The sequence below is a fragment of the Fistularia commersonii genome, chromosome 25 (genome assembly GCF_037954325.1).
Source record: "Fistularia commersonii isolate RoL2024-O1a breed Wild chromosome 25, RoL_Fcom_v1.0, whole genome shotgun sequence".
In the NCBI taxonomy this organism is placed as follows: Eukaryota; Metazoa; Chordata; class Actinopteri; order Syngnathiformes; family Fistulariidae; genus Fistularia; species Fistularia commersonii.
This window is the reverse complement of record NC_141308.1, coordinates 13918578-13946195: the sequence shown is the minus strand read 5'-3', so window position 1 is coordinate 13946195 and position 27618 is coordinate 13918578. Positions and strand designations below refer to the sequence as shown.

The window sequence follows — 27618 nt, the reverse complement described above, 5'->3', positions numbered from 1 at the left end:
GGTGAAGGGGATGATGCCTGTTAGTCGACTAGATCTTGTTTTGGTTTTCAACCGGAAGCCGGAAGTTGTTACCGGAAGTTGTCACAATCAGTGCATCGCGGCCAAACATGGCGAACAGCAAGCGTGGAGGAGCGACCCGGCCTTCTACAGAGAGGTTTACCGAAGAGATGGTGGAGGCTGCCGGCGCCGAGATGGAGAGCAGCGACGACGAGGCGCCCGAGGAGGTGACCTTTGAGGACTCCAAGGCGGAGGCGCTGCGGAGCGTCAGGCAGGCGCTGGAGACCGCCCGCAGGTAGCTAACAGCTAGCAGCTAGCCGCTACTTAGCTAGCCGACAGGCTAAACCCAGGGCTTTGCTTTTGACTCGATGAACACGCCACTTGAGACTGTTTTATAACACCAAATATATTCGCATTGCTGTTTTTTTTTTGCGCAATGTGTGTATGTGTGACAGTAAACGCATTTATCCTTTTTATATACGGGTCGCGAACGAATCGTTCAAACTGTGAGTCTTTTTACTGACCCGTTTGTCGTGAGTCTCCTGCGAGTGCTAGCCAGGCAATCACAAATAAGAGACGATACAACTTATTACTGTACGTGTTATTTAAACTGCAAATTAATCACGGTGGTTTCATGGTTCGACTCGTGTTCCCTCCCTGATATGAGCTGTGAAAGAACCACACAAGTCCTAACTACTTATTAGCTCACATTAGCCTTCCCCACCTGCAGAACGAGCGATTCACTCGCTTTACGAACGAAGCTCTCGATGATTCGTCTTAACTCGATTCAGTAAAAAGAATCTCGGTATTTCAGCGCCCCTTGCTGGACAAATCATGTCAGGACCCTTCTTGAACCACGTTTTCTGCTACTTCTAAGTTCTCTTCTCATTCACTTTCATGCTCTCCATGTTCTTGCTTATTTCTCCACCTCCTGGTTTCCTGCAATTGTTTCTCATCTGCAAATTCGTTTTCTGTTTCGCCCAGGGAGAAGGAGCTGCTGAAGGAGAAGAGAAGGAAGAGGCAGGAGATGTTCCTGGAGCAGAAGGTGAGGCTGCGTTGACCTTCACGTCATTACGAGAACGTTCAGATGACTTTTCGCTCCGGCTGCTCGTTTACAACGCCTGCTCTTTGTTTACCGCAGAAAAATAAACTCTTACCGGTCGAGGTGTTGGAGGAGATCGACGAGAGGTGGAATCAGAAAGAAGAGGAGGGTGAAGGTGAAACATCTCGCGTTGGTTTCCCCTCGTAGGGTAACGTTGGTCGTCGCGCTGATGTTGGGATGTTTTGTTTCTGATCCAGCTGAGCAGCAGGATGACAGCGGGATCGAGAGCGAGAAGACCGACAACCTGCCCGACACTCGAATGTACGCAAGTATTCCCCCTTTCCCGGGAAAAAACGGCAAAAAATATATTAGCGAGATATTATTGGTGGAATTAAGAAATATTTAACATGCAAGCAAGCACGTTCTGCTGGTTGATGTGACTTTCCTGTGTTTGGTTCTGATTCTTTCACCCATCTCAGCGTGAAGGAGAACTACACGGTGACCCGAGTGAAGCAGCGGGCGGAGGTGTCTGCACAGCAGCAGGTGGCACAGGACTTCCTCCAGTCGCGCCTCTTCGGGTCAGGAAGGTGCCGCACCAGCAGTAAGTCCACCCAGGGAATTCTTCCTGAAGCTTCTTAGAAAACCAGCAGGAACCTCAGTGTCCAGTCGTCAGGGTCGCATTTATGAAATGTCCTGAGCCACGGCTTGACATCATCCTCGGTTCTTCTCCCAGGTGAGAAGATGCTCTCCCTGAAGCTGGGCTCGCGTCACAGTGCCTCGCTTCACTTCGTCAAAAAGGACTGGGGTGAGTTGGTCTCCAGCCCGGTCGTCGGGGCGACGGCGGGTGTCTCCGTAACGTGTCCTGACTCCAGACTTGTCTGGTCCTGCAGCTCTGGAGAAGAAGACCAAAGCGGCCAAGTTGAAGAAGCGGTGGCTCCACAAGCAGCAGGTCCCGTCCGCCTGACGCGTCGCCGTGGAGATACATCCACATCAGCGGCCGTGCGGGAACCCCGGGACTTCTATTCTCCTCTAATTGTTTGACACCCAACCGTAACCATGGAAACAGGTCAAATGCACGCCTCGCTGAGCTGCTGTTTCCAGAGAAGGCAGGAGGCGACTCAAACTGACGCAACGTTAAAAATGTTTAGCGGGGGGAATTAATCACTCCCAACTGAGAAATGACAAACTCCAGGATTCGTGTGGGAATTCCAGATGTTTCTGTTTGTTCTTTTGCCGAATGTTTAATTGACACGCGGGAATACGAGGAGCCTCTTGGAGCTCAAGTCAGCAGGAAATTCTCCGACCTTTTTTTTTTTGTGGTCACTTATTTGACCTTGAACCTTTTTTGTTTCTGAAAAGCTGAACTCACTGCATCCAGACAGAAAGGTGTCGTTTGACGCTTTTAATATAAATCTTTCACCCTCACACAAAATTGCACATTGTTTTGTTTTTTTTTTTTCTTCTCCTTTTTTCCTCCAAACGGACACACAGTCAGCGGCGGACAACTTCCTGTTTGACATCGTCCTCCGACGCCGAGAACCGGCTCGAAGGAGAGGGGGGGAGGAACGGGACAGACAAAAAGAACGGGAGGTGAAAGAGGAGACATCGAACTGATCTTACCAGCACTTCACCATGGCATGCATAGGATTCAGACTCAACAGCGGCCTGCTGGCCTTTCCCCGGAAAGGAAAAACAACAATAGAAACAAAGCGAGCTCGCTGAGGGCTCCTTGGGGGGGTCGGGTCGGGGCGGAGGGGGTTCGAGGCTCGGCCTTCGGCTCAGATCACCGCCTTGCACTTTTAAAGGCCATTATTAGCTGCTTTTAATGTGACAAATCGGCAGATTCTCAAAACTCTCGCGTTTTACTTTTAACTCTAAAAGACAGTCTGATGTTTTAAAGGCGGCTCCTCGTTTTCAGATCTGATTGAAAATGATCTCATGTGCTCCGGCTGGAGCACAAATGGTGTGTATCTGCTCCGGAGCTTCCACTGATACGGTAATGCCCAGAAGAGGGGCATCTCTGGAGCTCGACGGGATCTACGTTGTGATCTTGCCGTTTTGTCACAATTAGCCCTAATAATGTTGGCGCAACCAACAGATTTTGGTGGGGGGAGGTTCCCTTCTGACGTTGGGCCTTCAGCATCTTCATCCGCTAAAGGTCAGGGGTCAAGGTCAGAGATGCCCCTAGTGGCCAGAATGGGTATTACAAGTCTGACTGGACGGGGGCGTCTACTGTACTATCGCGCTAACTTTAAATTAAAAAAAAAAAAAAAACTATTCAGAGTCAATCCTGACGTCCGGGGAGCTCGACAGCCTCTCGGCGGCATGACGGAAAGGAACATTTCGACAAAAAAATAAATGGATTAAAAGGACCTGTGTTGGACGGGAGCCGCTTTTGCTAAAATGTACAAAGCAGGTTTGGGTTTTCGCCCCGTCGTCCCGTTCCACCCGCCCCGCGTGGGAACCCTGGAGGCCGCAGCGGCGGGACCACAACGCCCCGGCGCTGCAAAGCATCCAGGAGTTTTTGTTTGTTTTTCAATGGTTTGTAACTAAATATTTGGCTCTATTTATAGAATTCCTTTAGGTCATATATAAATGTTAACATGTACACACGCCCCCTCACTGGGACTCGGTGGAATCGGGATCTTTATTATAGTAAGTGGGTGGAAGTTGCTGCTGCTGCTGCCGGCAAACAAATATACTGAGAATGCAAGTTAACAGTATTAATAGAATGATCATTAGAATAATTAGAATCCTCGTCTGCACCATGCCTTGTAAACCTGGGGGGGGACAAAAACAAAAGAAACAAACAAAAAAAAAAAAAGTATGAGCCAGGAAACCATACCCCCCTTTCCCCACACACACCCACACACACACACACACACACACACACACTTCACCCACAGGGGAGAAAAACAAAAAAGTTTTTAAAAACACGGAGTTGAGACGAGATTGTGTCCGGCGTCTGCCAAGTCCCGAGTGGACCTCCGCCACTCCTGAGGAGGGTCTGTGTGTGTGTGTGTGTGTGTGTGTATGTCTGTGTGTGAGGGCGGTGGAGGTTCTGGGGGGGGGGTGTCACACACACAATCCTGTGTGTGTGTTCTTGTATTATTCTTTTGTTGGCCCAAGTGATTCTTGCCCCCCCCAGGGGCAGTGGATGGGGGGGTATATGTGTGTGCTGGGGGGGGGGGGGGGTCGCAAGGCCAACTACAACAGCGGCGCTGATTTTGATTTATGATGAAAAAACGTGTGTGTGTGTGTGTGTGTGTGTGTGTGTTGGCTCTCTGAAGCTCCGCCCACAAATGTCTCCTGGCGCCCTGCGTTCACACCGGGGTGGTAAAAGCTGAACCGGAAGCCAGAGCGATGGCTGTCGTGCAGGGAGGGGGTGGAGGAAGATGGGGAGGGGGGGCATTTCTGGGCCGGTCCTCAGACGGGAGGGTGTGTGTGTGTGTGTGTGTGTGTGTGTGTGTGTTGGTGTACTGGGCTAGTGCAGGTAATCGTCCACAGAGGCGAAGGCGCAGGAGCCGCTGCCGGTCCGGGCCATGATGGCGAGGCACTGGGCCGCCTGGCCGACAGCCTGGGCCAGCGGGGGCTGCTTCGGCAGGTTGTGCGTCTCTGGGGGGGCAGAAGGGGCAGAAGGGGCAGAAGGGAGGGGCGTGAGCGCTGGATCTGCACCAGGGCTCGGCCAACACAACAGGAAGTAAGAGCGGTATCAAAATGAAACACACACAGATGCTCGTAGCATTGTACGCTAACGTGACTCCACGTCATCTCTTCCACGTCATCCTGTGTGTGTGTGTGAGAGGGTGTGAGTCCAGCCAGTAGGGGGCGCTGTGCGGGACCCGTACCCTTACCTAGTATTGCACTGTTGAGGGTGGAGCAGACGGGCTCCCTCTGGATGGCGTCCAGCTGGTAGCCCACCGGGCTGCTCCACGGGTCCGAGTAGGCCAGTAGGCTGAACGCGTCCTGCGGACCAACACACGCGCGTCACTTATTTCCCACACCACTCGTCCACCGTTCCAGGCGTGTGTGTTTGTAGGAACATCTCGGGGCACCTTGAGCATCTTCTTGTTGGCCGAGTTCTTGCCGCACTCTCGGCGGAGGTGTTCGCTCATGCTCTGGAGCTCCCGGCCGAAGTGGATCATCCTCTCGATGGCCGCCTGGCTGCCGCCGCACAGCTGCCTCTTGGACTGGGTGGACTCCACCTCTGCGGAGACACGTCCGAGGGCGGGTGAACGTCTGGCGGAGGGAGCGCCGGCCCCGTCGGGCCCGGCGGCCCCGCGCTCACCCATGTCGGCGTCGAAATCGTCCGTCTCGGCGGCGTGCTTGGCGCTCCCGTTCAGGAAGCCGTTGGAGGAGGACTCCGTCACGCCGTTGGTGAAGTGGTCCACCTCCATGTCCACGTCGTTGCTGAGGAGACCACAACACCGCCACCGTCAGCTTTCTGACGCTTTTTTTTTTTTTAAAAATGACGACGCGACCCGAGCGCGGCGGCGGAGCACTCGCCTGCCGACGGGCTGCTGGCCGCGGCTCCCGTTGACGCTGACGTCCGGCGGCGGGGGGACGGGGCCCGGGGCCGCCGGGCACGGCTTGTGACTGTGAGGGGACGAGCCGTGGCTCTTACTGGACGACACGCCGTTACAGCAGTTGCTGTCGAACCCTGCGGCGCCAGGATGACACTCTTATTAGCTGAGCGGGCGGGTGGCGGGCGGCGGCGGCGGCGGCGGGCGTACCTGTGAGGTAGGACTGGGAGCCGCTGGCTTTGTGGCTCGGGCTGCTGAAGGGCCGGGGCGAGCCGGGGTAACTGTCCTGAGACTTGGGGCTGCGGCCCCCCAGACACCTCACCTCGCTGTCCGTACCGTTCACCATCTCGATGAACTGCCGAACCCTTCGGAGCCACACCAAAGTCAAAAGTCAAACAGAGGAACGCAGAAGAGCATCATTATCAACAAAATAACAAGGAGAAGGAACAGGAGGAGGAAGAAGAAGAGGAACAGTAAAGTGCACAACAGTAAAGATGAAACTAGGAGGTGTGAAGTATAAAGTGCATGTCAAGGGTTTCCAACAGAGTACTTTTTACCTGAGCGGAGTATCTGAGTACTCTGAGTACTCTGAGTACTCTGCCTCTGTCATTCTGCAGCAAATTTAACAAACCGTCATTTCAAGACTAGAAGCCACTATTGTTTTCCACATTCTGAACGCTGTGTCTTAAACCAGTGATCACCGCGGACAGTCAACGCTCGACAATTGTACATGTAGATTGTTTATATTGTGACTATAATAATAAACGTGAATCCACTGTGTGGATCCACCTTTTCCTCTTCGACGTCTGCTCTTTACTCATTTTGCTCGCCTGTAGGTGGCCCAGATGTAACCGAGATTCCGGTCATTTTTCGAAAATAAAGGATTTTTCAAAATAAAGCTTGTTCAGACTCAGATTGTAAATCCAATGGAAATAATTGATTATTTCTCTGGGCCCGGTTCGGATTGATCCACGGCGGGCTGGGGACCACTGGCTTAAACAACGCGGCTAATTTATGGATTTTTTTTCAGGCTAACGAGCTTCTAGCCGCCAAAACCCTGAGGTTCTGAGGCCAAATCTGACACCGAAGAAGACGACTGAGGGTTTTAGTTTGCGGGAAGACCCACAGGAAGACGAAACGTTCTGCGTCGGCCGAGGCACCTGACGACGAGCCCGAAAGGAAGAGTAAGATGTTAACTATCGCAGAAAAAGGTAAACTTCTGGACATGCCGAACGCAGGTAGAAGCTATGCGGCCGTCGGGCGCCATTACGGAATAGTTGAATCTTTGGTTCGTTACATAAAGGAGGAGGAAAATAACACAAGGACGACAGCAAGCGATAAGTTTTAACAAGGATGCAAAAAGGCTTTTACTGTCCGCAACATGACCATGGTAAGGATGGAGTCTGCTTTAGCTTTGTGGATTAATGACTGCAGGAAAAACAACATAATGCTGGATACCAACGTTAGCCGCACGAACGCTAATAAACTTCACGAAACCTTTGCTGACAGCCATGACATTCATGACAAGCTACTTTGCCGATTTCACCTAGTGCGGGTTATTTTTCGAACGTAACCCCCGGCAATAAACGAGGGTTTACTGTACAGATTTAATTAAAAGTGTAAATATCTTGTTGTTACAATGTGGACACCTGGGGCTTCTAGACAAGTGCGACCTATACATGTGCACATAGATTTATTTAATTATTTTATATTACGGTCCAGAAATGACGGTACAAACGGCTGGTGACATTTGACGGCTTGAAAGACGAGCAGCAGCAGCAGCAGCAGCAGCAGAGGGGTTTTGTCAGGTTTAGTGCAAAGGTCAGTTCGTAGTACCATCGCTGTTTGTGGTACAAGAGCAGCATGATGGATTTCTCTGTGACAGCACAAAGCAGCAAAAAAAAAACAAAAAAACGCTAATATTGTGATATATTATCGGTAGAGAGTGAAGAGTTGGGGTGAACATGAGAAGGATCTGTTAGAAAGACAAACAGAAGGACCGGCGTTGAGCTGACGTGCAGCTTTAAAGAGCGTGGGACGCGTTAGCATTGCTAGCAAGCCCGGAGAGAATGGTGAAAACCACCATCCTCCATGAAGACCTGGAGAAGTTGTTGTTGGTGAGAAGGAGATCTTCACGGGGATCTGGCGTGGCGGACGGAGCGTTCAAACATGGTCGGGGACGGTTTGATGGTCTTATCAGAGGAGCGGCTTCACTCCGTAAATGGATTTTAGACATAAAGTGACATGTAGCATAGCATTGTAGCGTTAAGTGAAGGGCAGAGCATCAGGTGAAAAATCTCCATCCCATCTCCAAGGTAAACGCGCTTAATAAAACCTCTTATTGCTTGACATCATCTTCTATTATGGATTATTTTTGATTTATGAAGTTCATTTTTCCTATTCTAACAGGGATAGATGGTGTTTCCGGAGCAGACTGGGCTACGAGCTGAGCTCCTCGGTTCTGGCTCCGGAAACCAGGAACCCGAGCAGACGTGCGGCCGCGAGCGAAGCTGCCCTTACTTGAGCATGAACAGGAGGTCGGGGTTCCTCTCCAGGAGGTTGGGGTACAGCTGCTGGGTGGTCTCGATGGCTTCGCCCATCCTCCCCGACAGCACCAGCTTCTGGATCTCTGCGAACGCACGCGGACGTTCAGGCTTCTCGGAGCTCCTCCGGCCGAGGGACGGACCGAGGCGTCTCGGAGGACTTACTCTGTCTGTTCTTGATGGAGGCCAGCTCCTCGTGCACGGCCTGGTCGGTGGACTTGGCGAAGGCCTCGGCCGTGGCGCAGTAGCTGTGGTGCACCAGGTAGGAGGCCACCATCCTGCCGGAGGGACGGAGCAGAAGAGGTGAGACTCCTCGCCCGACCGCGACCATCTCGCCGCTTCTTCCCTTTTCGTTCATTTCGACTTTTCCGCCCTGCATTCCGAGGGAAGTCCTCTTCTGCTTTCAGCCTCAGGTGTCTCCTCGGCCAATCATCTGCCTCCATCCATAAACCCCCCTCTCCGGTCTTCTTCTAGACCTCCAACCTCAGCATCCCTCTACCCATCTGTCCATGTCCGAACCATCTACCCTGAGGCGTCCCCCTGACGTTCTCCTTCCTGACCCTCTCCGTTCTCCTCACTCCCGAAGAGGAACCTCCATATCTTCTCCCCAGTGCCTCCAAACCGGAAGCCATGGACGCTCCCACCTCCATCTCCTCCCCCTTTCCTTTCCTTTCCTTTCCTTTCCTTCTGGCCGACACACTCCTGTCACGCTGAGATGTTTAAGAGGTCGTGGAGCGTGTTCCTCACACCGGCGTCTTACTTCTGGATCATGGCCTGCCACTCGCCCTCGCGCTCCCCGATGGGGAAGCGGTCGATCTGCGCCTGGATCTTCGTCCTCCACTCGCGCATGTAGTCCTCGATGTCGAAGACAAAGGGGTGCTGGCCGAAGTTGGCGTCCACCACCTCGCCGGGCGTCTGCAGGCCCACCGTCGGGTAGAGGTTGGGCTGCGGAGGAGAGAGGGAAGGGGTTCAGAGGTGTGAACCTGCAGAAACATTTAAAATGCAACTCTGGAAAAAACCCCAGGCGGTCTCAGGTACTCATGTTTATCTGTTCAAAACTTCTTCAGTGTCTCCACGTTCCTTCTTCTACTGAACTTGCAAAGCCACCAGGTTGCGCCGCCGCCGCCCATTTGCTTTCATTCGCTTGCGCAGCTTTTTTGGAAACTTTTTGCCCTTTGTTATGTCTGCCAGGCACCGGGTTTACCGCAGAGTTAGCGTAGCTTAGCGACAGCTCTTCATGAACCGCATGGGTTCCGACTGCAAGTGGAGGCCCTAGCCTAGCCTAGCCTAGCCTAGCTTTCTGACATCACAATCCCGGGTTCATGTTGGATCATCCATTTGGTTTCTGGGTGAGCGGTGTCTCGCCGCGGCCAATCGCAAGACCGGGCAAAAACACACAATTTCCGTGTCGAGTTCGGGCGCGTCCCGAGAGGCCGCGTTCAAAACATGACGAAGCAGGAATCCGTCCTTTCGGGGATAAATTTATCCGAGCTCAGCCGCTGCCAAAGCAAAAGAGCGTGTGTGTGTGTGTGTGTGTGTGCTGCCGTTCTCATGGTCCAATGACTACAAAGGTCGTCGGTGCGAGGTGACGCACTTCCCCGCAGCGCTGTGCAGGAGGATGAATGGCTGGCCGCGGGCCAGGCCCGTCGGGTTGCTCAATGGATTATTGTTGCGGCAAAGACTCTTATTTTCTTCCACCGCTGCCAGAAAAACAAAGCGGGCGCCCTCGGCTTCATGCAGCCCGAGGCCGGCGGAGAGGGACGTCCTCAGGCATTCATACGGGCTGCATTAGAATATTGGAGGGGGCGGGAAGTCAAGCCCGACAAGGAGGCAACACACACACACACACACACACACAATTAATCATCAGCGTCCCAATCGGTTTACGCGGCCTTAGAGCTTACCCCCCCCCTTTCCTACTGTCTGGCCAGGGAGCGCCTTTGCTGGGCTCGATTCTAAATGTCACTCATTCACTGAATTGGTTTTCTAATTATTTCCAAATAAAAAAAAAGTGTCTGAAGCAATATTGAAAAATATTAGTTGTGTTAATTTTGAGAGTGTTAAATGATTATTTGCTTTATGAATATGTGGAGAATCACATTTCTCGCCATTTGCGATCAACTGATCCCTTCATGGATCACCACAGCCAATCACCTGCCTCCATTTGACCCTCAGCCAATCACCTGCCTCCATTTGACCCTCAGCCAATCACCTGCCTCCATTTGACCCTCTACATTCCTGTCTTCTCCGTCCATCTATCAGCCTCCTCCCTGGTCTTCTGCCTGGCAGCTCCAACCTGAGCGTCCTTCTACCCAGATCTTCTCCATCCATGTGTCCAAACCATCTCAGTCTGACTTTATCTCCAGAACGTCTGGCAGGTCCTGTCCCTCTGATCCTCTCCTTCCTCCTGACCCCCAAAGAGGAGCCACCACATCTTCATCTCTGCCTCCGCTCCTCCACCTCAGCGTCTCCAAACCACACACCCCGATGGCTTCTTCTCACCATCAGGTTATCATATTGAAGGGACAAAATCGGCACAGAACTTCAGTTCCCTGTCGAGGAGACTTCTTCACGCGTACCTAACGTGAACTTCCACCCGTGCTCGGGCTTCTCCAGAACAGACCAGCTCTACTGATCTTCTCTGGAGATCCTCCTCAGGACCTGAAGTCTGACACGCTCCCGACATCTTCACAAAGCGATCAACCTTCTGCACGAGAACATCTCACACCTGCACAAAGCCCCCGTTTGATTCTTCAGAGTGTGTGTGTGTGTGACGAGACGACGACCTAGCCAAGATCTCCGGCCTCTGAACCATCAAACCAGGTACCTCCTGCCTCTTCTTCAGGAAGGACATCGGACAGTGACAATAAGAACATCTCCGACCTCAACCCCAGCAGGTGGACGCTGCCACCTTCACGCTTACTTCAGGCATCATGTACGCTCTTGTCATGGCGGTTTCACGGAGGTGAACGTTTTGTCTAGCAGAAGGTGTGTGTTACCGCAGAAGAAGGAGGAGATGTGAGGACTTACTGGTAGGTCTGTGAAGGCAATACCTGCAGAAGAAGGGAGAGGGAGAAGATGTGAGGAAGGAGCAGAGGCACAACCGTGCTGAAGTAATCTGATTACCATACATAGAAAGATTAATTTCTCCAAATAAATGCTGGCTGAACTCTAAGTCTCACTAAGACTGCAATTTATTTGTGAAAAATAGTTCAAGTAAAATTTGTGTTCATAATAATTCTGTTATAAATGTAATTAAATTTAACATTCATTCTTTTTATAAGTTTCATATTTTTTAATTATCTGTGCTATAGATTTCAAATTCAATCTGTTAATAATAATAATTCTATAATTAATTAAAATGTATTAGTTTAAATTGTCATACTTGTTCATTTTCATGACAGAGATTTGTATTTATTGATTTTTAATTATCTGTGCTATAGATTTCAAATTCAATCGGTGTTAATAATAATAACTCTATAATCAATTAAAATGTATTCATTTAAATTGTCGTACTTGTTCATTTTAATGATAGAGATTTGTATTTATTGATTTTTAATTATCTGTGTGATTATTTCAAATTCAATCAGTGTTAATAATAATAATTCTATAATTAATTAAAATGTATTAATTTAAATTGTCATACTTGTTCATTTTCATGATAGAGATTTGTATGTATTGATTTTTAATTATCTGTGTGATATATTTCAAATTCAATCTGTGTTAATGATAATAATTCTAGGATTAATTTAATGAATAATTTACATTTCATTTATTTTTTTCATTTCCATGATAGATATTTGTGTTTATTTTGAATTATTTGTGCTATTATAGTCGCGGGTGCTTTTGTTGGTTCTGAACAGATGAAAATTATTGGGAATCGTTAGATGTGATGAATAGGATTCTGTATGTGGAATTATATCCAACTGAAATACAAATTGCATTAAAAAAAAGGCAATTCTAATGTGACATGGTGATATATTATGTAGCAAGTACGCCAAAATAATACCGGCGCACGTTCTAATGGATGAGAAAATTACATTTATTTCCACTATCAAAACAAAACCCGCTCTTTGGTGCAGAAACCCCACATCTTTACACATCTGTGTCCCAAACAAAAAGTCAATTTTTGCATATATTTGCGTTCTGCATCCCCCCAAAAAAGAAACTAAAAAAGGGATTTGTGAGCTCACCTAGGCTGTGGCCGTTCTTTGTGTAGAAGCAGGTGTTGTTGATGAGGTTGACGCAGCAGCCGATCACGTCGCCCGTCGTGAACGTGGGTCCGTAGGGCTGCCCGGTGCCGGACGAGCAGAAGGAGTGGCCGTCGTCTCCGTGGTAACCGTACGAGTGCTTGTCCCAACCTGAGGCGGGTCAGCGGGATGGCGGTTACAGAGTGCAACGGGTGTTTTTTGGAGTGTGTGTGTGTGTGTGTGAGAGGGATTGTGACTTTTCTTTTTCAGGAAATCGCTTTGGATTTCCACCGAAGGTGCTGCATCCATCCGAGCGGTCACACTGTAGATACTTTAAGTTCCCAGGGTGACATTCCGCCACGTTGGCAACAACATGGTGGCTGCAGACCTTGTTTAGCGTACGAGTGTCACTCCGTCGCTCTGGGCCTCTTGTTATCTTTGCCTGGAGCGACAGGAGCTCCTGGGCGGGTCCAAGAAGGGCCCTCCCTGGAGGGGGTTGGGGGTGATAATCTCTCAGGGCCACCCTGGTGAACCCCTGAGGAGCAGCTCAGGTCGACAGGAACCACAAATGTTGGTGGGCAAACACCCGAAATAGAGTCAAACCTTGACTCAGGAGTGGAACTGGTTCAGTGAGCTGGTTTGTGATGCTATTTGCTCGTATGACATTTAAAATAATATAAATAAATGTCTTCTTTTTCTTCTCCTTTGGGCTTTTCCCTTCAAGGGTTGACACAGCGAATCCGCCATCTCCATCTAACCCTCTTCTTTGGACCCTCCTCTCTCAAACCAACTACCTTCATATCCTCTTCTCTTTGGTCTTCCTCTAGGCCTTCTGCAGCTCCACCTTCAGTAACCTTCTACCCAGATCTTCACCATGATTTGGACATGAACAGAGGAGTCTTCATGTTCAAACCATCTCAGTCGTCACTTTGTCTTGGTCATACATGTCCTGCACCCCTGTGACAAATTCTTTTTTTTCTTTGGTCTTTTCCCTTCAGGGGTCTCCACAGCGAATCCACCTTCTCCATCTAACCCTATTCTCTGGATCCTCCTCCACTCACACACCAACTAACTTCATATCTTCTCTTTGGTCTTACTCTAGATCTCCGATTCCAGCATTCGTCTACCGATAGATTCACTATCCCTCCTCTGTCCATGACCCAACCATCTATGATCTTCTCTCCAAAACATCTACCATGTGCCATCCCTCTGATGGACTCATTCCTGATCTTGTCCATCCTCGTCACTCCCAAAGAGAACCTCGACATCTTCATCTCTGCGACCTCCAGCTCTGCCTTCGCTCATTGTCGCAGTTTGTAGAGCATGAAGCTCGGCTGCTCTCACCACTGTCTCCTCCACCTTTCCTTTCATTCTGGCTGATATTCTTCTATCTCATCATAAATTAATATATACTGCTCAAAAAATAAAGGGAACACTTAACACAATGTAACTCCAAGTCAATCACACTTGTGTAAAATCAAAGTGTCCACTTAGGAAGCAACACTGATTCATTTGGACTTGTTTTAAGGAGTTGGATCAGCCTGCAGTGACTTTTTACACTTTAGCTTCCAGTCCAGACCGTTATTTTGTTGTCAGCACATTCAACTATGTAAAGAACAAAGTAGTTCATAACAATATTTCATTCATTCAGATCTAAGATGTGTTATTTTAGTGTTCTTTTATTTTTTTGAGCAGTGCAAATTCATGTTAACGCCATCACTGTCTCCCGCCTTCTTCTCACCAGCAACTTCTCCATCTCTTAATGGACGAGTCCACAACACACACACAACCTCATGCGTTTCCATGATTCTCTCTGGTCGTCCACGTAGGAGTCCAACGCAAACTCAGATCCGGCCTCCAATCACAAAGCGTCGGCTCAGATCTGGGAAAACTCCTCTGAGTCCATGCAAGTCAAGGTTCCGGTCAACACGGTTTTTAAACGTCGTTTTGGTTTAGCGTGTGTTGCCTAGCCGACACGGCGGAGTGTGTGTGTCTTCTTACCGGGCAGTCTGTTCATGTTTACACCCTGAGCGGAGAGGCCGATGCCCATGTATCTGCAGAAGGAGAGAAAGGAGGTTAGCGGGTGTGATCATTCCTTTACATCCGGTCGCTCATAGGTCTCCGGCATGACTCTGAAGAAGGTCTACAGAGAAGATTCCACACCCCAAAAGTCAGGTTGCAAACCGTAAACCAACATGAAACCTGGGCTCAACCTGAAAAACCCAGCTGTCAATCATCGGGCCACGTTGAGAGACCTCCAAACGTTCACCCTCTCATTCACACCTGCAGACATCTAAGACCTCAGTGAAGATGTTTTTAAATGAACCCCAGGAACCTTCTCAGGTGACCATGCTGAACACTGGCCCACCAGGACGCCCTCATTTACCAAAGATCTGTGGAAACTCAGCGACAATATTGACCCGACCTGGGCATTTTACGTCCACATACGGCCTGACAAACTATTTTCTTTGAGTATCTTAATTCAGTATTTTCAAAAAAAATTATTGAATTCAGAAACTCTCTTATTTTTTCCTTTTGTATGAATGATTACATTCAGAATAATGTCGGCACAATTACGTGATCATTAACGATTTTAAAGTTGAAATAAAAAATTTGAAGATTTAAATTCCAATTTTGATTTGTTCAATTTACGTGATACCTAGACGGTAATGAAATAAATGAAAATAAAAATTAATAAAAATGAAATAATAAATATGGCCCGCCAGCCAAAATAATTGCACACAAAATAAATGACGGATGTTACGGATACCTTTTGTGTCGGCTGAGCTGTATTTCGTATTCTATTTTATATAACGTAAATAGAAATATTGTCGTTGAAATATCAGCTCGTGCTCTTCGCGTGTCTGGAAGCACAATGAATTTGAAAACGAATAAAAAAAATGAATAAAAAAGGGCATTGAAACGTGACCGGCTCCAATGTTCCACACAGATATTTTATCGCGTCACGCTTTTCACCTGTGTGTGATTTGGATTAGCGGCGCCACGGGATTGGCCGCAGAACGCCTGGACTCCATCCTGCGTGTGAGATAATCAAAACACGAATGTGGAAAAACCCTGGTCGCGGCTAATCTCCAAATGATTTGATTGACATACGAACACGATGACCGAGGCGCCGCGGCTCCTCTTCACGTCTACGGCATCCTTACGGCGTCGGGGGAGGGATTTTCCTCAGGTGTGACGATCATATGACGACGAGCGGATTATCTCGCCGCTTTCATGCAGTCGAGCGCTCGTGGCGAGATTCTGCAAGATTGCAACTCTGCGGATGACGAGCCGCCGCCGCCGCCGCTCGCGGGGACGCGCGGTCGCCGCGGCTCGGACGTGTTAGCGGCCGACGCAGGATGTGGGATTACCTCTGCTGACGCCGGTCACATTTCATAAACTGTCCAGCGAGTCTTAAAGAGTCCGCAAACAGACACGCTACGTGTGGTTCTCTCAGAAGATGCTGGAACGTGAGCTTTCAAAACAAACGTACAGCTGGCGGCAGCGAGCCCACAAGCTAGTGACACTATTGTGGTATTAGCCTTATCGGAGTCGGTGTCTCTTAAATGCTAAATATTGTTCAAGGTGATTGCGCATTTAGTTAGCAATCTTTTTAATTGTTGATTCTTTCAACTTTTTATGAAACTTTTAATTTATAAGACATTTGTTTTTGCATTTTTCTTGTCGTTTTGAATTCACGTTTTTCTTGCCCTACATGTAATGTTTTAATCTATCTCGCTGCTATGGCAATTTAATACCCCTCTGGGGATTTATAATCATCTACTGCTTTCTTTTGACCTGTTATAAAACAAAAAATTGGAATTTATTTTTTTTACAATTGAATTTTTGTATTTACATTTTTCTTATTGCATTTTTGTATTTTATTTTTTTATGTACTTGAAGATTTAATATCATTCCAAGAACTAATTAAGTAATCTATCGATGTATTTCTTTAAAACTTTTAGGAAACAAAGACAATCCCCCCCCCATTTGAAAATGTTCTTGTTCTTTTTTTGTATTTAAATTTTTTTTTCTTGTATTTTACTTCTTACATTTTTTTGCATTTCTGATACTGTTTTAATGTCTGCTAGGTCTGCTAGGGTAATATCCCTCTGGGGATTAATATTCATCCATCTATTTCTTTCAACCTTATATACAACAACAAGTTTTTATTGTATTTATCATTTTCACATTGGATTTTTGTACTGAAATTGTTCTTGAATTTGAATTTATTGTAATTGAATTTTCTTCAACGCTATCTCTCCGAGGATAAAAAAAAACTATCAATCCACTTCTTTATTTTTATGAAATGGTTTTTTTTTTTCTTTTCTCCATTTTAAGTTTTCTTGTTGGATTTTTGCATTTCATTATTTCCCTCATTGAACCTTTGCGTCCCAATTCAAAAAAAAAAAAATCTATCCAAAAATAACAAAAAATGTTGGGACACAAATTAGACTAATGTGACTGCAGTCCAGCTATTGTGTGTCTGTGTGTGTGTGTGTGTGTGTGAGAGAGTATCCAGGAAACGCTGTGATCTACATTCAGCAGGGGAAGTCATAACGTCCCTGTGATATGTGTGTGTGTTCAGGCTTTGTGATGTCACTAGGGAAAGTGTGTGATAGTGAGCAAATAAAAGAGCAACACGTTCAAATACAAAATCATTCGCTCAAACAAATTGGGGTCTCTTAAGAAAATGGAAAAGTGAGAACACACACACACACACACACGCACACACACAATATTTCTTCTTCATTATGTCACAGGACAGCTAATTATGGTGAATCTTATCACGCCAGCCTGCTGGCAGTTGCAGACATTAGATAGATACCAAGCTCTTTAAGAACGTCCTCCCTGACCCGGCTTCGGGGAGAGAAGGCCACGCCGGCCGGGATCCGTCCTAAAACCGCACCTATGTTTCTGCCGTTCATTTCAGGACCAGCATTTGAAACCCAGAGTCATTTTAGAGCCGAGTTTGATGCTGAACTGCTAATTGACACACAGGGTTTGAACCCTATGTTGTTGCGATGATTCCAAATATCAGTGGCTTTATGCTCTTTGCTAAGAGGGCGGCCATTTTGGCGACATAATCCTTGTTTGTCTGGAGCGCCGAGTTCATCGTGCAATGCGCCGCGGAGGCCGGGACACAATATTTCACGCGCGGTGTCACTATTGACACACTTCTCCTTCAAGACACACCGACCGTGCGGCAGGATCGCGCTGCCACGGCGGGCCGAGGACCAAAAGGCGGTGGCAACGGCGCCGTCAACGGTCTTTGGGTCGGACAAAGAGGCGACAAAGCGCCTGCCATGTCACCGACAATAGGAAGAGCATGACTGAGGACACAGTATCAACATTTGAACAATGTCTGGCGTCCGTCATGCACAGGAACATGCTCGAATCCTCGGTGTTTACGAAAATCCCGCTGCTGCATCGCCGCTGTCTCGGCAGCTTATTAAATAACACGATGACTGCGTTTGCGGCGGACGCGTGACAACCAGCAACACGCCACATCTGGGACGGCTTACGCCGCATATATGGTGCTGAGCAGATGTCTTACCCGTCTCGGCCTTTGCTGATTATCTTCACCTCGAAGTAGTAGACCCCGCAGGCGGCCGGGATGGGGTGAGTGGCCCGTACGGACGCCGCATCTTTGGGGGTTTTGCCGTGACCTTCAAAGTGAACATGAGAACGAGATTAATATCGTGGCTTTTCAACTCGTGCGTGCGAATGGCTAAACACACGACCGCTAATGATCTGAAAGCTGCGAATGTGAGGGAAGTTCAAAATTGCAACTGCACAGGAAAGCCTTTTCGGGTGGTGCAGTCCCTTATCCGGATGCATATTGAATCATCGCAGTCGGCGGACCGTTGTGACTCACTGTTTGCACGGCCGTCGGATCACCCGGCGGCCTCGCGGTATAACAACAACCGCCCAGCAAGTGGCGGCCCGATGCCGACCGAACCATCGTTTCACGCATCAAAAGCGGAAACTAAATAAAAGGCAGATTCAGCGGGGCCGCCTCTGAAAGCGAGGCGATGGGTCAAATCTATTTTTTGCTCAGAACACCAGTTTTGCAGAACATGAAATAGCACAATCTTCTGAGGCCGGCTAGAAGGGTCACTCATTGACAATCGCCTCTGCGGGCGCAGACCGTTAGCCGCTCGGCATGCTAACCCGTCACGCTAAATGTCAAAGTCCTCATTTGTTCACATGAATCCAAAACACCATACCACTGGAATCAAGCACTTGAGTTCCTGTCGTAAAAAGAGGAAAGAACAAACACCTGATTCTTAACAAGAATAAACAGGCAGCAAACTGGGTCAGTCAACAACAGGGGAAAAAAAAAAAGAAAGACTAAAAAATTGAAATGCTGAGAATAAATACAATGAAACACAACTGTGATTGCTTTTCTGTAAACAAGTGTAAACACACATTTTGTGTGTCCCTTCCTTCCAGGCTGCAGCCGGCAGGTTTGACAGACCGCCGTACCAGAACCAAGATGGCGGCTCGGCTAACGCGACCCAGTAAAGTGGATGAAATGCGTTTCGGAGATACTTCTAGGGAGAAGGAAGACACACGGGCCAATCTGCCCTCATTGCATCCACGACGGTTTTAGTCCATTTGCAGCTCCGTCGAGTCATGTGACCCGCAGCCGCCGACAGAGGATTAGTTTGTTTTCTTTCCCCCCTCCTTCGGCACGGTTTCAGTGTGCGTCCTTGTGATGAATATCTGATCCGTTCGCATCACGTTCATTCTTTGATGGAGCCCGTAAAACAAGTGACTGTGTCATGATAAGTGCGTGACCCCTGCAGATGATTCAGACCACGGTGACCTCACGGATCTCTCAGACCCTTCCCGTGGCTCCTGGTTGCTGCTACATCAAATTCAAACCCCTGGTGCTTCCCTTACGATACAAGTCAGCGGCCTGGAACGCCTGTTTTGTGGTCTACACCCTGTCTACTGACAAGAATGCACCAGGAATTTTCTCCACACAATTTTCTCCGACTAACATCTTCTCTTCAGGGTCCCCGCTGAAGGAGCATGTAAGCAAACCGTGCGGTCTCACTGTCTCAGAGTGAAGACCCACGGGAGCGAGGGCTCCCGTATCTTCTAAATTTGTGGTGGTCAACCTCAAACAGAAACTTTGGACGGCTCGGATCGATCCGGAAGCGCTGCGTCTGCTCTCACTCGCAAACACGCGACAGGCGGACATCATGACACGAATGCACCCCTGAGGTGACGGACCACGAAAATAATGCAGCATTTCCAGTTCTACTCGTTTTTTTGCCGTTATGTACTTGAAAGTGTTAATATTATTCACAGATGAAAGGAGGGGGCATCCTGGCTGTGATACTTGCGGCTAAATTAGCATCTTATGCTAAATGCAACCAAAAGAACTGTGTAAAACAAAAGCATTTGGACAATTAGAAGTCATGGTTTTCACAACAATACTGTATTAGAGATTATACAAACAAACACGAGGCTGATAATCAGTTTGTAATGTCGATGACAGGCATCCTGATCACAGATGGGCTACAAGGCTTTTTGAAGCTCCTGCTGTTTTCTGGCTGATGTTGGAAGTTCCACAAAGCAGCGGTTACATTGAGGAACAAGCTATAAACCTGAGCTTGCCACAAATAGCCCAGTAAAGCCGAGGATTAGAAATGCTTATAAATCATAATTGGGACATTATACTGAAACCATTTTAACCATCCAAACAACAACAACAACAACAAAAAAAAGACTGATCCGGTTTTATCGGTTGTTCCTGGTCATATTTGAGGAAAAATATTTTACTTCAGAGTGAATAACTTGTGAATGTGTATTTTATGGTTTCAGGCATTTCATGGCATGTAATTAATATCACATGTTATTTTAACCTACTGTCTACTGCGAGGGAGCGATTGCAATGATTACAGTGAATTTGGATGTTGTTTTCTACTCAGCCGTGGCACGTAGGCTCACTAGAGGTTTATTCCTGCAGAGGTTTGCAGAAACACAGCTGCCGAAGTTGCTGGACATCTGCACGGCTCCTGTTAAGAAAGTCGGCTTATAATGTTGGTTCTTGAAAATACTTTTAACTGTGACAAGGGGTTTGAGTATGTCGAAGGCCGTCAGGTCTAGAATTGGAGAACACACCCAGGAAGCACAGTTACCTTTTTGTTGTAACCAGAAGCCTTTTTTAGTAGGCCTACAACAAGAAAAAAAGAGAAACACTCTTGGTTGCTTTAGTTGGTCTCCTGCTATTTAAAAACAAAACACATGATACGAAGCACCCAGCTCATCCAGTCACCCACGACTACTTCACCCGAGGCCTAACACTTCCTCGGAGGGTCTAATAATAATATTTGACACGGTATTTCCTGCCCTTTAATCGCCAGTTGATGCTCCATTAGCCTGCCAAACGGCTGCCTGGCTGTGGCCGTGTCATATTTTTAAACGTCAAAAAGCTGCACCGTCGAAATCTCGCCTGTTTTGCGTGTCACTTCAGAGGCACATTGCGGTTATGAAATGCAATGCTGCCGGGGCCGAACCGACGTGTGGCCGACGGGGGTTGAGGGCTTACGGGGGCTGACAAACTGCCTTAACGGTGTAGCAAAGAAGGCTAGCGAGCTAGTGGGTCAATTTTGGCTGCGAACACAGCTCGCCAGCTGGCCGGGCTTGCAAGATGTCCTCTGCCTTGTTGTTGATGAGGAGGCTACTAGCCTAGCCTACTTTGTTTTTAGCCACAAGCGGCATATGGCATATTCCATTAGCAGTTGAGCTAAGCTAACGTTAGCAAAGTCTGCGTTAGCAAAAGGCGATAAACCGTGCGATAGCGTTGTGTCATACCTTTATAATGTACACGGAGATTGTTCTGTGACAGTCCGATGTAGCTAAACTTGTCCTTCGGGCTCCAGGAACGAGGGAGCGGGGTCTCGTTCTCGTTGACGGCCGGGTAGAGCCGTCGTAGTCGCTGGTTGAGCTCCTTTTCCTGCTCGTTCAGAGCCGAGTCTCCGTGGACAACCACCGACATGAGAAACCCACAGCCCGACAACTGTCCGGACATGGCTATGACACGAGTTTTTGGTGAAGTGGCTTGTTTGCAACAAGCCAAAGCCACTTGTGTCGCTCAGTGTCAAGTTTACAAATGTGGGGGTAGCTTGAGCAAAAGCAGGCTAGCTAGCAGGCTACGCTAACTGGCCTCGACGCTCGCAGAGGCAGCCGGAGCTGGTTAGCCGGCTCGGCTAACCCTTGCTAACGCGTCTAGCTCGGCCACCAAAGGCGAGGCGGTCGCTGAAACGGCTTCACACTGACATTAGCCGACACAAAAGCCTCAAATACGGAGCGTAGAAGAAGACTGTCTACCACGGAGGTACACGGAGAAAGTGTTTTGTCTTCTTATTTTTTCTCTCGAGAAGAAACACAACGGGTCGTTACACGGAGGAAAGTCGCTGCTGACGTTTAGCCGGAGACGGATCGGAAAAGTCTAATGAGCTCGGAAAGCCTCGATCTTTTGTTTGTTGTCGGATCGTTCTCCGGCTCCTGATTGGCTGACGGCGGCTCCACTCACTCTCTGCGGGGACGAGGTAAACACACGGAGCGGAGCGGCCTCGAAGCGACCCGCGGCGTGCAAAAATCCACGATTATCCACGATTATCCGTGTGTTTGCACGAATGCAAACGGGTTCCACGGATACCACACACACACACACACACAGTATGAATGCATGAAGCGTGCAAAAAGCGATTGTTTACTTATTTTTGAATCACAAGTTGGCAGAGATATGTCTGTTTTGTCTTTGTGATGTCACAGTTTCCTACACAGTGCGACCCCCCCCCCTTGTGATGTCACAAGGTCGCACTTTATCTAAATTAATCTCAAATATAATATTCCACAGTCAGGAAGGCAGACGCGGCCATTAAAAGTGTGGACAGTTTGATATCTTTTGTATTCTCGTGCAGAAAATATTTCTTTGTACAAATTAGTTTTTTCGTTAGTGTTTCAGGATCATATTTTGAAAAACAACTGTTTCCGCCTACGTTCTTGATTTTGTCATTGCCTCATATATAGTGTAATCGTATTCAGATTAAATACTGTGAACTGACAAAAGTTTTTATTATTTGAACCGCCGCGCCTCTAAGGCGGAAACATTTTTATGTATGGTCCAAAAAAGGTCGGGGCCCGCTATTTGTGCATCGTCTTTTATATCTATGTCCTTATTTGCATAATCTATTATTACTATTTGCATAGTTTTCTCAATAGTTTATCTAATCTGTGAATCCCACCCTCTGTCCTTCTTTTATATTATCCATTTAAACACATGTGACTGTCACCGATAGAGCTGAAAATATGTGCCTCATTCACAATACCAAATATCTTTTTAAATGGATTTAAATATGAGGACAAGATAAAGGAGGAAATCTAGTTTCGTTTTAAAAGTAGAAAAATAAATCGATTATCAGAGAAGTCATTCCAGCTTTTGCATTCATTCATTATTTTTCCGGGGGCGCGTGGGAGCCGGAGCCAATCACGTCAGGCGAGGGGCGGGGCTTCACCTGGGCCACTCGGCTGTCAATCAAAGGTGCCTCCTTTGCAGACCTCCATCAGTCCACCTTCTCCTCCACCTCTGCAGATTCATGTTCTGCGAATCCACAGACCGATTGAAATCTTTTCTTTTCTTTTTTTTTTTTTACTCAGTGCAATGTGATCATTTTTAAAGATGGAATTAATACAGATCCAGAATGAATAAACATACAAATGGGTTTATTGGATCCATGTTTGCACACCAGCCCTTGTTTTGGTGTAAAGTCTACAATATAAAATGTGTATTATATATAGCATTGAACATTAAGCACTTTTGCACATTTTGTTTTTTTTCCGGTCTTGCACCTGTTTGCATCTCTGATTTCCTTCCTAAGTATGACGGAGCTGGTGTCTTATCAGGCAGTCTTTCTTCATTCTTGACCTTCTGGTTGTTGTTGTTGTTGATTTACATTCAAAACTTATGAAGTTTGAATGAAGAGAACCAAAAAAGGCACGTTTTACATTTAAAAAACATATAATTCCGATGAAAATTCATCGTGAGCTTTTCAAAAAAAGAAAAGATGAACTGATTCACTGGAATGACTCACCTTCTGGGAGAGAGAAAGAGAGATTACCTACTGCCTTCCAGCGGTTCAGGCAGGTACTGCATGGAAGCAGTGTTTCTGCTTCTTGCAGTCATCAAGGTGAAATAAAGCTGTCAGTGCACACAGTTACAGTTTCTTTCATTATCTTTAGTGCTTATCCTGCAGTCTGGAGTGCTGGGGGGCTGGAGCTTATCCCGCCTGCGATTGGCGAGGCCAATAGAGACCATTCACACGTCAAAAAGTGACATATAACTTTCACCCTGTTATTCACACGTCTGGACAATGTAGGGTCTCCAGCGAAGCTCCCGTGTGTGTTTGGTCTGTGGGAGGAACCCCACGCAGATGTTTTATCACTATCATGAATTCTACTTGCATGAAAATACGTCTTTGTGCAGGAGCAGAGCCTGCAAATAACTTGGTTTGGACTTTATTTTTACTCCGTGCTCCACTTAGACTCTACATCTATTTTGTTACCCCCAAAAATATCATCACCAACTCTGAATATGCGTGGCGTACGCCGTGATTCCTTCCATTGAGGTCTAAGTCTGCCATATCTCAGCTATTACAATAAAGAGAACACAATGTTTATGTTAATAAAAAGCTTTTTTTTTTTTTAAACGCACAGTGCATTCAGTTACATTGTAATTTAATAATCCTAGATATATTCAGTTACATTTTTTTTTAGTTACTACGCATTAAGTTACAATGTGTTTAGCTGTGTTGTATCCACTCACGTTACATCATGTGAAATCATATTGAATGACATTGTTTTTACTCGTTTTTAGTTAAAGTTTTCTACATACATTAGTGACACTGAATGAAGGCTCGCTGTACTTAAATGCATTTGTAGCAGAGATTCAAGTCAGTAATCAATCAATCTAAACGGATCAATGAAAGTAAAGCAAGAGGAAAGACTTATTTTAAGGGCAAAGTGTTCGTTTAAGTCCCTCGTCCATCAGGAGGTCGTCCCCCCCGCCACCCGGGTCAGGGCGGCATACACTCCCAGAACTCGTGGCAGAGACACTGGCAGAAGCCGTACGCCATGATGACCAGCAGGCTGGCGGGGACCAGGCTGACCAGCAGGACCCCCATGGTGGTCCTCTGCAGGATCAGCAGGTAGACCCCCATGGGCAGGGAGCTGAAGTACAGCAGCCCCAGCACCCACACCAGCGCCCGGGCCGAGGTCTGGCACAGCAGCGCCGCGCAGTTCCACACCGTCCACCGCTGCGTGACGGACGCCATGGAGTCCTGGCTGGAGGAGGCGGCGGCGGCGGCGGCGGCGCGGGACCCGTGGCGGTCCCGGTGCTGTGAGGCCGCCTGCGGGGGCTCCATGATGGTGATGACCACGAAGTTGGGGGAGCTTCGGATGGAGGAGTACGGGGTGCTGGGAGGGGAGGCCGCGGGCGGGCCGGCGCCCATCAGGGAGCCCAGGCGGCGGGGGGTCAGCAGCAGCTCGGCCGGCGCCTCCTGGTGGAGCTGCAGGATCCTCTGGCTCCGGCCCTGGAGGGCCAGCGCCGCCAGCAGGTTGCAGTCGTCGGGCAGGCTGCCGACCGCCTCGCCCGGCAGCCTGGTGACGTAGCGGCAGAAGGGGCACACCACGGCGCCGGGCGGCGACTCGCCCAGGTCCAGGATCTTCACCAGGCATTTGGCGCACAGCCGGTGGCAGCACTCCAGCACCTTGGGCCTGCGCCCCCCCAGGTTGTAGGCGCAGTAGCAGATCTTGCACTCGGGCTCCTCGGCGTGGCCGCAAACGTCCTCGGAGCTCGGCAGCCCCACCATCATGCTAAACCCGCTCGGACGGCGGGAACATGGCGGGTCCTTCCGAGGTGAAGCTGGCGACTCTCCTCCGGAGCTACTGCTCAGTCATGGCGCCCGGAAGAGTCCGGCGTCTGGCGAGAAAACACATCCATGGCGGAGCCGGAGCGTCGAGAGGAGCTGACCTGAACCAGACTGGAACTCCAGAAAACAAAAGTTGTGAGCGGATGGTGGGAAACCCCGGAGTGGCCCAGAACACGCAGGTCTTCTCCTGGGAAGCAGCGAGGAACTCTTGGAGAATCCACAGAACTTCACGCGGCGGGAAGCACCTGACAACTCTCCCACGGAGGCTCGGGGCTCATCCTGCTGCTCCGACGGGCTTCTGCCACGCAAATGAGTGTGTGTGTGCGTGTGTGTGCGTGTGGGTGTGTGTGTGTGTGTGTGTGTGTGTGTGTGTGTGTGTGTGGCTAGCTGATGCCGGGGGACCCCGGTGGGTTCCGGGGCCTTCAAGGGTTTGGCTTTATCCAGAGGGTCATCGATTGCGGGGTTAAAAAAAAAAGGATAAAAACGATAACGGTCACACTGACAGCACAGGAGAGAGATGTGTGTGTGTGTGTGTGTGTATGTGTGAGAGAGAGAGAGAGAGGGATAACTGTTAACACAGCATTAGAGGAGAACAAACACAGGGCAACAAAGCAGCGCCTGTAAAAACCAGAGCTGGAAGTTTCGAGCCCCATCTTTTGTTACTCAGTGAAATTCAGTCCAATTAGTGACTCAAACACGCACACACACACACACACACACACACACACAACCCCCTATCTCCAGGGCAGTCCAGGCAGGGAGGGGGTGGAGGCATAAAAGTCACAGACGTAATTAATTGGCTTCTTTTTTTTCCCTCCTCTGTTTTCTAGGTTTAAAAAGTGTGAGGAGTTGAAGTGAAAACGAGCGAAAACCAGCGAAATCAAGCGTTCGAACGATGTCGGCCGGCGCGGTGGACGCTTGACGAGGAAAGACGACGCCGTTATCAGCGGGACGGTGCTTGGAAAATGCGATGCATGTCCTGACAAGAAGAAAAAACAGGAAATACTAGTGTTAAAATCATTCATTCATTCACTCACTCGGGGTCACCCCACCCCAGCTGTGATTGGGGGTTCACCCTTATGGAGACATCCAACCATGCACACTTTTGACTTCCGTTGGGTCTCCACGAACCTCCTGCTAGTGTTTGGAGCGTGGGAGGAACCCTGAGGAACCCCAGGCAGATACGGGGAGAACATGGAGAATCCACACAGGAAGCGCTTACAGCCGCACCAAGAAACACATGAAATTTAAAAAAGAGCAACAACTGAGATAAGGACTAGTCAAAAGAAATTACATAAAGGTTTCCGAGGAGTTACGTAAAGATGAGAGAAATCATCGGAAAATGAGAACAACAACGTTTTTATGACATAAAACATCAAAGAAAATGATCAAATGTTAAGCATGACTGTGTCCAAGCAGCCGGCCGTCGTCTGAGTTCACATTCATCCAGATTGGATTCGATTAAATTGAGTGAGAAATGAGTTTCCCGTCCAGGCCTTTGTCGACAGATGAGAATCTGCCTAATTAGTGACACGCGCACACACACACACACACACACACACACACACACACACTTGACGTCAATGACCTCAACCATAACAACAACACCAGAAAAAAAACAGTCTGGTGTTCAGAGCTGCGCCCGGCAGACCGGATGTGGACTGCAAGCCCCTTCACAATAAAAGCACAGGAAGTAAACAGCCTGTGTGTGTGTGTGTGTGTGTGTGTGTGTGTGTGTGTGTGTGTGTGTGTGTGTGTGTGTCACACAGTCGCTCTCACTAACACACACACACACACACACACACACATAGAGAGACTTGCGGAGGCGGTAGGAACAGCTGTGCTGCTGGGGGGTCTGTGACGTCACATCCGGTTACCAAGGATTTTTTTACAGTTTGAAGAATAAGAATAAGAATAAGAATAAGAATAAGAATAAGAATAACTTTATTTGTCGCGAAGAAAATTGTTGTTCCAGAGTGACAAGAAAAATATAACAATGATAAATAATAGTAGAAAATAGTATAAAAAGTGAAAAAAAGGGGGAGAATAAGAATACAAATAAACTATAAAGTGTCTTAAGCAACAAGGGAAAACTATAAAGTGTCTTAAGGTCTTAAGTACCAAGTGAAAGATAAGGAGTGCATAAGAATATGAAAAAATAAAAATACGTGTAGCTTTTATGAAATATTTCACAGTTATGACCTTAAATTATTACAATTTACAATAAGCGGGTGAGATTTTTTTTCTTATGTTTAAGATTTTAAGACTCCCTGCGGCTGAAGGGAGAGGAATTAAAAAGTCTGATAGCCTCAGGTAATAACTACGTTATTGAGGTAATAAGGGTAATAAGATAAGATAAGATAAGATAAG

General features: G+C 48.0%; 3 protein-coding genes across 3 annotated transcripts; 1 reads left to right on the top strand and 2 right to left on the bottom strand.

Annotated features, from left to right (window-relative positions):
- The first annotated feature begins 74 nt into the window (after positions 1-74).
- On the top strand, positions 75-3939 carry nol7 (nucleolar protein 7). Its single transcript, XM_086172257.1, has 7 exons — positions 75-292; positions 982-1042; positions 1139-1214; positions 1297-1360; positions 1519-1640; positions 1773-1844; positions 1930-3939. The coding sequence occupies exons 1-7, from the start codon at positions 108-110 to the stop codon at positions 2001-2003; spliced, it is 654 nt and encodes a 217-aa protein (XP_086028383.1). The 5' UTR covers positions 75-107; the 3' UTR covers positions 2004-3939.
- On the bottom strand, positions 2427-21830 carry ranbp9 (RAN binding protein 9). Its single transcript, XM_086172203.1, has 14 exons — positions 21131-21830; positions 17856-17967; positions 14297-14349; positions 12299-12466; positions 11136-11158; positions 8866-9050; positions 8271-8383; positions 8083-8191; positions 5773-5927; positions 5546-5699; positions 5328-5449; positions 5095-5246; positions 4894-5005; positions 2427-4654 (listed from the first exon to the last, which is right to left on the bottom strand). The coding sequence occupies exons 1-14, from the start codon at positions 21345-21347 to the stop codon at positions 4524-4526; spliced, it is 1806 nt and encodes a 601-aa protein (XP_086028329.1). The 5' UTR covers positions 21348-21830; the 3' UTR covers positions 2427-4523.
- Positions 21831-24069: 2239 nt separating this feature from the next.
- rnf182 (ring finger protein 182) lies at positions 24070-25759 on the bottom strand. Its single transcript, XM_086172253.1, has one exon. The coding sequence runs from the start codon at positions 25189-25191 to the stop codon at positions 24394-24396; it is 798 nt and encodes a 265-aa protein (XP_086028379.1). The 5' UTR covers positions 25192-25759; the 3' UTR covers positions 24070-24393.
- Between the last annotated feature and the right edge of the window lie 1859 nt (positions 25760-27618).